The following is a 13,553-nucleotide window of genomic DNA, read 5'->3' on the forward strand; positions in this document are numbered from 1 at the left end:
CGGTCTGTGACCTTGGGACGTTATTTTATTCAACCTCTTCATGCCTTAGTTTCTCCATCTGTAAAAGGAAATAATGATGATAGTTTCCTCTTATGATTGTTATGAGGATTCAATGAAGTAATATGTCTAGAGTATGTATTACATGTAACATGTGAAAAGGACGTAGAATAGTACCAATGCATAATATACACAGTCAGTGTTTCCGGTGATAAGATGATATTTAACCAAAGTTCCAGGAGAGCTGATCTCGGTTATCTCATTCAGGCCTGTAGACCACAGTTCAGTTTAATGAAATGAGTTCTTAGAGGATGGCTCTTCTGTAAAGGAAGCTATTGACCTACTAATTCCTCAGCAGAGTTTATAACTGACAATGGTTGTGATTGGCATTAAGAACTATTAGAACTAGAAAATTTTTTTTAAGTAAAAAAAAAAAAATTTATTAGAAATATATAATAGCATTTCTATCTTGTTTGTCTTGAATTATTTCTGTAGTTCTTCATAATACTCGTCAGCTAGAGGATCTTTTTTTGAAGAAGTAGATCTAAAAGCTGGATTTTATACACAGTGTTTTTAACTTAAATACCATATGCTTTGTGTTCATCCATTGCAGATGGATAGAGATCTCATGGTAGGAAAGCTGGAAAAAGACCTGTATACTCAACAAAAAGTGGAGATACTGACAGCTCTCAGGAAACTTGGAGAAAAGGTACCCACGTTTAATTCAATATAATATAGTATTAGGTAGAAATAAAAAGTGTGAAATATTTGATACAGAACTTCTTTGATACAGTTGATATTTGATACAGTTGATCTGTGATCTACTTTGTGGTCCTGAGACATTCTTAATGGTGGTTCCTAGAATTGCTTGTCTAGATGTGAACCACCCTGCTGGGCTGTTTTGTTTTGTTTAGCTGACTGCGGATGATGAGGCCTTCCTGTCAGCAAATGCAAGTGCTGTACTCAGCCAGTTTGAGAAAGTCTCGACAGACCTTGGTGAGTACTCTCATATTTCTGAAACTTGGACGTGAATTACTGCTGCATTTTGGCAGATGGCATGGGTGAGATGCCAGGATGGCCTTTTCTTGAGTTTAGCGGTAAAACCATACCTGTGTTCTTTTATTGGGTTTATTTCCCAATACTTTTTAATTAAAAACAAGAAACAAACAAAAAAAAATATAGCCTAATGTTTTAAAAAATATTTGTCAGCTAAATATAAATATAAAAAGAAACTAAGTTTTTATGTATTCTATTTCATACCTACAGCTAGGGTAAGTGTTTGTAACCAATAAATGACCCTGTGTAGCTGAGTTGTTTTTGCAAGGGGAAGGACATTGGGATACAGAGGGAAAGTTTAGGGGTAATGCACTCATAGTAGCTCATTTTATTTTATATTTCAATGTCTATGTGATAGGTTTTCTCCTCTTTACCTGAAACTGTAAATGCATTTGAATTGATCTTTTCATTTATTATGTGTCTTTCTCCTTAGGCTCTGGAGACAAAGTTCTCGCTTTGGCAAGTTTTGAGGTTGAAAAAACAAAAAAATGACATGGTATGGAAGCTTGGGACAGTGATCACATTCATGTAAATGGCATTTTCTGCTGGGGATTTTGAGTCATTGCAAAGAAATCGAGAGATCCTTGAAGTGCATTAATAATCTAAGGAAAAAGTGACAGAAAAAAACATACTCATGGCTTCCATTTATGCCCTCCATCATTGTGCTTTTTGTAGGGAGCTATCTGCTTGAGTGATCCTGGACTTGTTAGGATGGGGGAACTCACTGGACCTTATTCGTTATGATTTGTCTGTTTAAGAGAGAGAACAGAAAAGTTTCTCTGACTGTGTTAAGGCTCCCTGTATTTAAGCACTGATAGTATGTGAAAAGATATGAACTAGTGGTTCTTTTCTGCTCACAATTTATCCCCACCTATTGGAGTGAATAGTGTAGCAACGTTAATAAACCTCATATGTGTTTTTAAGAGTTCTAAGCGATCTTAGAAATCATTTTCATTTTATAAACAAGGAAACAGGCTCAGAAAGAGGAAGTGACTTGCTGAAGTCACATCAGAGACGGAGTTGAGGATAAGACTGGGATGTGCAGACTCTCGGTTTAGTGTCCATTGGATTCTATTTTTTTTACTCTGTGCTGTTCTTAAAAAATAATTAACACGTATTTGTGCAAGTCCGTGTTTATAAAAATTCGATGTCCCTACAAAAAGTTGTCGCTAAGGGACCGTTCCCAGTCTGTAAGCTCTCCGTTTGAATGGGGCCCATTGTATGTGAGTTTTGAGCTTGGAACAATGGGCGCCCTGTTGAGAGTCTGCTGAAGTAACTTAACCTCCTGTGTTATTTCACCAGGGAAGCAATTGGAAGTGGCAGCTAGAGGCCCTCCCTGTGTGTGACCTCTTTGCTGAAATCCGGAGAGCAGTGACTACAAATTACTGTTTACTCTTCAGTATTTGGAGAAACTCAAAATAAGTTATGAGGAAAAGCAGGTTTCTCTCCTGAGTGTTTACATCTCTCTGTATGTTCAAATGTATAGATTTCCTGATATGCATAGATGTTAGCTTCTTTCCTAGGCTCTGAGCTACTTTATATTCTTCATGTATTTCTCAGTATTTTTTTTTTTTTTTGCACTTTATACGAATTAAAAACATTTTTAAAGCTTCATGTATACTGTAAACTGAACTAGGTGCTCTGTGCCAACTGGACAAATTAGGGGACCTCAACTACATCAATGCCTTATTTGGAATTTTTAATCGATAATTTTTTATATATTGGTTTATGACAGTCAAAAAGTCATTGAAATTGTGACAAACCAAGAAAAAGCAAATTACCTTCTATTCATCTAGGGGTTTATGGTCAGTCATTATTTCATTATTTTGTGCTTTTTTTTTTTTTAAATCAAAGTGACATTCATATATCATAAAATTCACCATTTTAAAACATACAATTCAGTGGCATTTAGTACATTCACATGTTGTGCAACCAGCATCGCTGTCTAGTTCCAGAATGTTTTTATCAAACCCAGAGGAGACCTCACACCCACTAAGCAGCCAGGCCGGGTACCCGCTTCCTCCTAGCCCTCGAGCCACAGCCAGCGTACTTTCTATAGATTTACCTCTTGTGGATATTTCATGTAAATGGAATCGTACAATATGTGACCTTTTATGTCTAGCTTCTTTCACTTGGCATATTTTTTAGGATAATCCACATTGTATGTATCAGTACTTCATTCCTTTTCATGAGTGAAAATATTTCCATGCATGGATACAATATTGTGTTTTTCCATTCATCTCTTGATGAATATTTGGGGTTTTTTGTCCACTTTTTGGGTATTGTGAATAATGCTGCTATGAACACTTGTATATAAGTATTTAATACCTGTTTTCAGTTCTTTTGGCTATAGACCTAGGAATGGAATTGCTATGTGCGTGTGTGGGTGGGATTTTTTTTTTTTAGGGAATAGTAAGCATTCCCCTTCCTCTCCAGCAGTAGGATGCAGAAAATTCGGAATATTTTGTATTTGAAAGAGACCTAGATGAATCTGGAGTACTTATTTTTGGTTTCCCTTAAACTTTCTATAAGCCTAATGTCAGTGAAATATTTTGTCATTAACCACGTTAATGTATTCATTTTGTAAGTAATGACTAGTACTCAATTTAAAATTAATCTTCCTTTAAAAGTGGTCAGGTTTGTCAAGACACTGCCAGTCATGGCCATGTGACCTTTGGTAGGTTACTTAGTCTTTTTGAGCCTCATTTTCCTCTTCTGTTCAGCAGAGATAATAGGACCCACCTGCCACACAGGATTATTGTATATTCATTCTCCTCTCTTCCTTCATGCAGAAGGAAGTTTTACATTGCAGCGAATTCACCATTTAACAAATTTTTCAAAGGCCGCATATATTTTGTTTCACAAATTAGGTATTTAATTCAGAGAAATAATTTGAAAAGTGAATAATTTGAAAATTCTATATAGCTATAGTTATTAAATGACTATGTTCCCTGTTCATAGTGCGCTGTAGTTAATCTTCTAGGTTTTAGACCTCTTGGGAGGTCTCACACTGCAATAATGCTGAGGCAGCTCACTTTTTTACATCTTTGGGTCAAGCTAATATTTCAATGAAAAGAATTCCTGAATTTTTTAAAGAACTGGGGTTGAAACAGAAGTAAATCCCAATGAGCAAGTGTCCAACTGGGCTGTTTAATGAAATCTTATAATTTAAAACAATTCCTGTGTTTCAATGTTTTGTTTTATCTTGCGAGGGGTAAGATAAGTATTCTAAGTGGGTGGTGGAGGAAGAAACTGAGAAATAAAACGAGTTGTTCCCAGGAAAGAGTTGGAGTTGGGACAGATGGATTGTTAACTTTGATTGTGAGGCCTTTTATTGAAGACACTCAGCCAAAGAATGGTCATCTTAGGCAAAATAAAAGACTGCAAATCCACCTTTGGAATGGTATCTTATTACGGTGAATGCTGGATAGCTTGAAATTATTACAGAAAAAAATAAACCCAGACCATTTTGCCTAGAGCTTTTCAACCACTTTCCTGTCCATTTTTTTTTTCTTATTCTATTCATTATTAAGACCAAAGAATGCTCTTCTTTGCCTCTCAAAATGTTTTCCAGCATTAATATGTAAATTAAAACTCAGCATTCCCACAGCCCCCCTGAACAAGCTGTAATTGCTTCCAGTCTGTCTGACCGTGGAATTAAAGATTTAGAAACTGGGTTAACTAGCATTTACTATTTTTATAAAGTCACAAAAAAGCAGGTTAAATATAAGTCTCTTCTATATAGTCCCTTAGAATATGGCCTTTTGGCCTCCCGACTCACTTCTTTTTGAAATCCCTCTCTGCTCACACTAACAGCAAAGTGGAGAGACTGCAATGCCAGAAGGGCCTCAGACACAAGGGGTCAGCCATGTTCTCAAGAGTCCATGCTGTTGTAAGCAGAGGACCAGGAGAGCTGAGAGGTTTGAGGCTGTTGGTTAGAAGCTTCCTAATGTTCGTCTTCTTCTGAGACGATCACATTCCATACAGACTCAGACTATGGACTATAATTAAAAATAACAAGTAAAAAACTGTTTTCTATAAAGGACATCAAGGAGAGCCACCACTTTTGTTTTGAGTTGGAAAAGAGGAAGATTATGCCGGTCAGAGTTCTCACTAAGATTATGCATCAGCCACAGATCCTCTGCCCCAGTATCTGGCAACTGTGACCATGAATTTTTGAGGCCTTCCCACAAGAACCTCTGATTTTATGTTATAGTCATAATTTCAATACATGGTTTAAGGGCTTAAGTTAATTATGTCTCTTTATACTAAAATGTCTTCGTAGGTCAGGTACTTTTTTCTGTCACTGCTCAATTGTATCACACGGGGCTTTCCTGTGAGAGGAGATTGATGTGTTTTGGGCAGTGGCTCGTATGTAAACCTGATGTCTTTAGGCTTGGTATCTTTCCTCCAATGCTCGTAAAACAGGCCAAGTTGAAAACTGAAGCACTTATCCTCAACAATAATGAAAGAGAGAGGTAATTTAGGCAAAAAGCAAATATTTGGTCTGAATTAGATTATAACTGATTGCGTTAACCCTGATTTGATCATGATCTTAGAAAATGTGGTGCTTTTACTACTTCATCTTTGAAAAATAAATAACTTGGTTAGCATCTCAATTTTATTCTAGGTCTCGGTAAATTATACCTTAGATTTGATTTGTAAAGCTCTGAGCTTATACTCATTCATTTAAATATTTTGTTTCACATCTACTCAGGAAAGGAGCATTCGTACTTTTGGAGCAAACAGGTGAAATCTCAGTCCCTTGCCCTCAGCCTTGCGGCATTTCTTTTCATCCTGTTTCCTAGAAGTATGAGTGGTTCGCTCCCCTGCAGGAAAATACCATGAGCAACACTGCATATAAAGGAGTACATATAGGTGTACTCGAATCCACTTTGTATTTGAGAGAGAAAAAAGTGGGCTCTGTCTTTAACTTGCGAGCTTGGAGGAAAAATGAGGATGTGAGCGTGTGCTCACTCACATGCCTGCCTCTCTCCTAGGAGTGTGACTGGACCAGTGGCATGTCTGCTCCCACAAGGCACTCACGACTCCCACAGTGCTGTTCTTGCCGGAGCGGGAGGTTGATTGTGCCACGTTACTTTTGTTACAATCAAAGCACTGGACGAATTGTGTACGCGGGGCCTTTTGGGTTTGCAAAACTCAGAATGCGCTTTTTTCCTGGTGGGGATGATGTCTTGAAATTGAAGAGAAGAAAACATGTTTTGGAAAAATCTGATGACACTGTGGGTGCAAGGAAAGTTTCTGCTACCTCTTCTGATTGCGTCATTTATTCTCTCAGACATTTACTGAGTGCTGATAAATGCCAGGCACATTTCTTGGCTCTTTTTGTTAAATTTTCTAAAACATTGGATGGAGTCCTTTTTTTTCTTTAATATGACTCTTAAGTGTTCATATAATTAATAGAGGTTTAGATATCCTGCTGCATCACCAAGAAGTTTATTTTACAATGATAAAATTATGTTTTAAATAAACATAACAGAAGAATATGTCTGTTATTCTATCATAGTTTGGTCCTTAGAAATATTACTTCAGATTTGTATCTGTATATTGTAAAGAATATTATACTTGGAAATAATACTGTACAATTTGATCTAAGTGTTCTCTTTCATCTATACGTGTTTTATCTTTTAATTGATCTTGTAAACTGCATATCTCATTAAAACATTTGCATGATTAAGTCCTTTTGGAGAATATTAAATGGAGAGAAAGCTAGAATACTCCTGTAGGGGAGGAAAAACATCTTCCCTCTATCCTTTTACATTCTTGTCTGAGACCCCATAACAAAAGACAGATTGACAAGAGAAAAGCATACAGATTTATTTAATATAAGTTTTACATGACGTGAGAGCCTTCATAAGGAAATGAAGACCCAGAGAAACAATTAAACCTGAGTGTTTTTATGCTAGATTTGATAGAGTGGAAAGTCACGGAGAGATGTAGGACAAGGGCAAGCTAAAGGTGGTAACCTGAGGGGAACTTAGCAAGATCTGTTTGTTCAGATTCCTTTCTATGTCCCTTGTCTTTGGAGATTAGGATGCTCCTTCCTCCAGGTATTAGGAGGGCACTTCTCTCGTGAGGATTTTATGACTTGCTTCTGGGGAGAGTCAGGGAGCCCTCGTGCACCTGCCACTTCTCAGATTCCTTCAGCTTAAAAATTCAGTATGCCCAGGTGCCATATTTTTGGGTGATGTGTCCTGAACCTTGTCATTCCATTTCTAGTTCTAATTCTGCCACTCATACTTAATTTTTACCCCGTTTTGTCAAGTCTCCTTCCAAAATTCATGCTGACATTTTGTGAAGAATGGTTATTGACTGTATAAATTGCTTTGAAACTATAAGGAACTATATAAAATAAAATAATACCACTTTCATTAAAATTATTTAAAATCTTAAAAACATTTTGATAATACGAAATAGAGGCATTTTGTCCGGTTTGACTAAAGGAAGCTTATATTCGTATTCTAGAGAATTAAGATCATAAATAAAGTGGGGAAAAGGCCACAGTTCTGTTACTCCTGTTTTTACCTTTCTTGGAGGTAACATAAGTTACTTTTTCCGTTATATTTTCTTTCAGTGATGTTATAATAACCCAGGACATCCTAATGAAAGAATGTTACTGGGTTTGTGGGAATTCGTGTGTTAATATTATAGTCTGTCTCAGCAGGGTGTCATTAGCAGCAGAAATGGAAGGCAAATTAAAAGTAGGCCCTTTATCTTTTCCAGACACTGTAGCCCCTCCAGCATGCTGCTTCTATGTGTCTCCTACTCTGAAAAGAAATCGTCTGCTCAAAGTTGTTTAAAAAAGTCACAAGTGTCACCTGTATGCCTTCTTGAGGACCTCCTCCTCTTCTCTGTGAGCCCGTCTTCTGTTCTTTCTTTAGAAAGCTTTTTCTACTTATTGGTGAAATAAATGTCCCTTTCTTTTCTGTCTGTCCTTAGCCACCAATTAGTAAGATGAGCAGAGATGCTCCCATGCTGAGCACTGTGCTAGGGGCATGGAAGCAGCTGACACTGCTTCATGATGCAAGCTATACAAGCGCCTTTTTATCTTCCGGGAGAGGTCCTCCACAGGCAGGGCTACCCCCTGGAGCCTGAAGCTATTTCAGTCTAACTGCTCATTAAAGTCCGTCTGAGATATTGCTAAAGCCTTTGGATCCTCTAAGTGAATTGCCTCCACTTAAATTCAGCTAAAAATAGTTCACTTTCACTCCCCAGAGCTACTCCCAAGTTACATGAACTCTCCCCCGCCCCAGCCTCACACCCCACCAAAATATTGATGTCCACAGCAAGACTAGCTTATTAAAGACCCAGGACTATTGCTGTGAATGCACGCCTTACTGTAAGAATGGTAGGGAAGGATGAAGCCCAGTTAAAGTTGAGCCCAAGAATGTGCAATAAGAAATCAGGACTTTGGGCGTAGGGGGAGTGGGGGAACAGATTTTCTCTTCTCTTCAAAAAATAAATTATTTTTTAATGCAAAAGATAATAAATCTAAAAATTGATGAGAGTACATAGCAGTGTGCCAGACCTGTCCAAATAAACTGAGTACCTACTGTGCCTTTCTCTCCTTCCCATAGGGAATCCATTGTAGCCTTGGTAGCTTTGGAGCAATTGGCAGAAGCGTGAGCATTTCTGGGCAAGCTGGAGCCAGCCCTGACAGAGGAAATTAATCTCATTTTTAAATAGAAATAAGTACAAAAAGAGATCAATTTGTTTCTGAAAATTTGTAAAACCATTCATCATTACAGCATGTGCTGTATCCATAGACTTAAAAAATTGGAGTCAAGGACCCTAAACTGTTCCGTAAATGGTCAAAGTACTTTTAAGCTGATAATATTATACCAGTTTTATACCCTATTCGTTAAAGGGTTTGGGAAAATTAAAGCGGTTTAGAAGCTAAAGCAAGGTGGCTTAGCATGTGGCTAGACTCTGCCATTTATTTAATTTCCATCAATGGAAAATATTTTGATCAGAGTTGCTTTGATATACTAGGTTTGTTATTCAATAGATATTGATTCACACCCCCACCTTCACTTGAGGTGGAACATACTTCCTTGTCCCACTGTTTAGGGCCTGGCTGTGAAACTGGATTTGGTCAATGGAGTGTTTATGGATGCGACTCCCGGAGAGGTCTTCACTGTGCTTACGCAGTCGGGCTTTATACTCTTGCACTTCTGCCATTCATTATAAGGGGGTTTTGCTGGTGGAGCCTCTCGTCCAAGGAGAACGAGGATTCACGCGGAGCAGACTTAATCCTTATCCTTAGCTACACCCTGCCGATCCCAGCCCGACCCAGCAGTCATAGTCAAGTCATAGCCCAAAGTAGACCCACACTACGCAATTCGCAGACCCCTGAGCACAAAACAAATGCTTGTTTAAGCCACTAAGTTTCGAGGTGGTTCGTTATGCAGAAATAGCTAATAAACCATTCTTGTTCTAGTTTAGTTGGTTCTCTATGCTAAAGCCATAGTCGTATATTCAAATACAAATCTAATCATATCACATACTTGTTTAAACCTTTCAATAGTTCCCATTACTTTTAGAATGAAGACCAAATGTTTAGCATGACCTATGAAGCCCTGTACGATCTGGGCCCGGCCTCTGCCAGCCTCGTTGGGGCCTCTTTCTCCATCACTGCCCTCCAACCATCTGGCCTTTTCACTCAGTCGTTTGATCTCACTATGCTCTCTTTCCTCCTTATGGCCTTTTTATGGTCCCACTGTGTGCTGTCCTCTTCTAGTCTCTCTTTACTAGTTAACTCCTACTTACACCTCAAGTGTAAGCTTAACTCTTACTTTCCCAAGGAAGCTCTCCTTGACTCTTAATGCAAAGTTAGATTCCCAAATATGTGATCTTACAGCCCTTTGTATTTCGGCTTTTAGCACTTAACTGTAGTGCAATGAATTATTCAGTAACTCATTGGCGTCTGTCTTACCCATCATGGGGATAAGGACAATCTGTCTGATTTGCTGCTTTATCCCTTGCCTAGCACAGTGACATGCACCTGGCATTTGCTCAATAAATACTTTTTGACTGAAGACTGCTTGAACGAGTCAGGGGCTACAGAATAAGTGACATGTGATGTTGATAAAGATCTGAATTAATTCAAATGAAAGGTCCTGTAAGAACTTAGTGTAAAGAAGTGTGAATACCAGGACAGGGTCAGAAAAAGACACCTGCAAAGGAAACACGGTCTCTTGTTCGTTACAGAGCCAAGTTATAAGAATGATGAGCTTGATTTCCAAATGTTACTGAATTAGAAATGAAAACCATGATTATAAAAGGCAGTGTCACCAGCAGGAAGGGGACAAATAATGGTTGGGCTGTAGTAGAACTACCCACGAGTTTCAAGCAAGTGAGGATAGCCCAAAATTTTGAAAATAAGGCCAAAACTATGCCTTTTTTGAGTAAACTTTTTAAATAATGTCACAGCTTATCTGGTAGGGAGAAACCATTCTAGATATCATGATGGATATCAAGAAAAAGTAAAACCTACCAGGGGTGGCACAAGTTTTGAAGTGAAAATCCCATGAAGGTTTCCGTTCCAAGTACAAAGAAGAAAATCAGGATGGATGAAGCTTCAACTCCAGAGTTTCACTGTTCTTACTGTGTATAAACGAGAAAGATGCCTCTTGAGGGGAGATTTGAAACCCACAGCCTCAGGATTCACTGGAATTTATGAAGACCCGACTGAGTCTTCTCATGTCACACCCCTCACACACACACACACACACACACACACACACACACACGTCATCACGAAGGGAGCCTGTGGAAGCCATTCATTTGCATATTTCAGTTTGTCAGCGATGTATACAAATATAACCTTTTTTTAAGGGAAAAAATGTGGTGGAGAATTTTTCAAAATTCTTTAGCTATGAAGTATCTTGATATATTTCCCTTAGCTCTGTAGTTGTGCTAATTAAAATGATTTCAGCAGAGGATCCTAGAGTGCAGCTTCCTCTTTTTTTTTTTCCACCTGTGTTGGCTCTCATGCTCTTTGCTTGAATAATTAATAATCCTTTCTATCTGTTATGCAGTGTGTGGGAGAAGAGTGAGTAGTCTTGGATCCCAGGACATTTGCACCATGCCTGTCCCCTTTGCATAAGCTTTCATGTGAGGCTCTTCATTAGCTGGCACCCGGGTGTATATTTTCCGCCCTCAGCCTTTAGTGTTTATTAACTATAAAAAAGAAAAAAAAGAGCACCATCTGATTCACCAGCTGGGGGCAAATACAGCTAATGGGAAGTAATTTCCCGGAAGAATAGTAATGAAGAAAGCGAGGGGAGAGGGGCGGGAAGCAGACCAAACCACAAAGTTCATTTAGATTGAGCAATCTCTGCTGGACCGAAATGCTCAGTCTGTCTGTCACATTACTGCAAAGCCATACCTCAGTCTTAACGAATAGCAAAGAGGGTTTAAGAAAACCCCTAGCTAAACATTCGAATGTGAAACAGGAGGGTTTAGAGTCTCGGATAGGTTTAAAAATTTTCTCCTCTGACAATGGTGAAGGGTAGGAGCAAAGCTACAAATATTTAGTAGTAACAGGCCATGCTACTTATTTATAACAATAAACTACTGGGAAGTCTGCACCCCAGTGGGGCAGAAGGAATCGTTTGTCAGGAATGGTTGTTTGTCTCACCTGAATTCACTGGTAACATTGCAACATCTACAGATATGCACTAAGTGCTGGGAGCAGAGACAGCTGTTTTATCATTTATTCCCAGAGAGCAGAGGCTATTTGCTTTTAGAGATGCTAATTTTTTTATACTTACTTGGATGATAGCCAGCAGAGAAAAAAAGTGATAGACTACTATGCTTAAAAGCTAACAGGCTGAATATTTGGATCCAAATTGAGGTCCTATGTTGGTTTGTCTTTACTGAGTGATTAGAATGTTGGAGGCTGCACAGACATAATACACTTACCAGGAAAAAAAAAAAACAAAACGCTCACAAGGCATGTTGGTCTACCAAAACACTCAGCCAAAGAAATGAGTAATTATTTCTTTATACTGTTCCTAAGTACGGGATAAGCAGGGTTCTGTGGTGCAGGGAGGATCTACCCGTTGGATGCTGCAGAAACCAACATTCTGGGACAGGCTGGCAGAGAGCCAGATGTTCCCAGCTGCACATATCCCATTCATGACACAAAATGTATATTCACTGATCTACAAAATGCTTTCATCATTGTGTTTAATAATTCCTTATTATCTCCAAAGTAAAATTAGATGACAAGTTATTTGGCAAGGCGAGACAGGAGAATGGCGCGTGACTGTGGCACTCTGTCTCCCGTGCCCTTAGCCTCCTTATCACTGTCCTCAGAGAAGTTAGAGCTGTACCAAATGTAAACAGGATGACAAACAGGGACCGAGGCAAAAGGCAAATTTTTTACTTCCCGTATTACTGGGAATTATTAATGTTTAAAATTTGGTTCTCAAAAAAATTGGTTCTCATTTTTTCTTTACTAAGAAATGTCTTTTTATTCAGTAAGTCTCTACCTTTCTCTCCCACTCTCGCCTTGTACCTGTTCGATTCATAGGCGGGAAGGTTCTCTGACGGGGTAAAATTGGAGGACTGCCGTTGCTGTTAACTGCTTCGAAATAGCTCTTTCTTTGCAGCCTTCTGTGGCTCCACTGTTGTTTCGTACCTGGCCTCAAATTTTACTGTTATAGTTATCCCTTTGGTATAGAGCAGAGGTCCCCAGCTCCCGGGCTGCAGACCGGTACCGGTCTGTGGCCTGTTAGGAACCGGGCCACATAGGAGGTGACGGGCAGGCGAGGAGCAAAGCTTCATCTGTATCTGCAGCCGCTCCCCAGCGCTAGCATCACCGCCTCAGCTCCACCTCAGATCAGGCGTTAGATTCTCATAGGAGCTCTGGTCCCTGGTGCCACAAAGGTTGGAGACCGTTGGTATAGAAGATAGAGGGGTTTTTTTGCTCCAGAAAGCAACTATTTAAAAATACATGAATATCTGGGAGCACAGAGAGCCCTCTCCAAAGCTGAAAGAATAGAATAGAGAACCATAAGGTGATGAGTGAAGAGTGAGCATAAGGTTGACAGAATTGGAGTTGGGGAAGTAGGAGTGGCTGGCCAATAGGAGGCAAAGTCCTGGGTGGGGTCTTTAGACATGTATTTATTCATGTGATAACATTTGTTGAGCATCTGCATGTGCCAGCGACCGTGCTCAGTGGGGATGGTTCACAATGACGTCCTTGTCCTCCGGGAACTTATGGCCACGCTGGAACGGATGTAGCATAGGGGAAGAAAAGTCTCCTTGCAGAAGACCGAAGAAGACCAAATATTCAGTCAGATGAAGTGGGGAGACGGGGGGAAGAGCCACTGAGGCAAAAGGAATTACACACTCAGGAGTCCCTAAGCACAAAGAAGGACCCTGAGATGGAGGGATAGCGAGAAGGCCTGGGTGTAGCTGGAGCCCAGTTGACAAAGGTGCTTCAATATCAGGCTGGATCCAGATGATGC

The 13,553-nt window shown here is 39.4% G+C and overlaps 1 protein-coding gene across 8 annotated transcripts in view; it reads left to right on the plus strand.

Annotated features, from left to right (window-relative positions):
• The window catches only part of LZIC (leucine zipper and CTNNBIP1 domain containing), a 14,698-nt gene extending 8,034 nt beyond the window's left edge, over positions 1-6,664 (plus strand). For 6 of the 8 annotated variants that reach the window (XM_025048558.1, XM_006914377.3, XM_006914376.3 and 3 more), the window contains 3 exons: positions 611-706; positions 912-993; positions 1,487-4,445. In XM_025048558.1, the coding sequence (XP_024904326.1) occupies positions 611-706; positions 912-993; positions 1,487-1,545 (237 nt within the window). In that variant the 3' untranslated portion in view covers positions 1,546-4,445. Of the gene's footprint in view, positions 1-610; positions 707-911; positions 994-1,486; positions 4,446-6,053 lie in introns of those variants that run through there. The other 2 variants (XM_025048559.1, XM_006914375.3) reach the window with 2 other exon arrangements.
• Positions 6,665-13,553: the final 6,889 nt, after the last annotated feature.

This window comes from Pteropus alecto, unplaced genomic scaffold, assembly GCF_000325575.1.
Source record: "Pteropus alecto unplaced genomic scaffold, ASM32557v1 scaffold125, whole genome shotgun sequence".
NCBI classification, from domain to species: domain Eukaryota; kingdom Metazoa; phylum Chordata; class Mammalia; order Chiroptera; family Pteropodidae; genus Pteropus; species Pteropus alecto.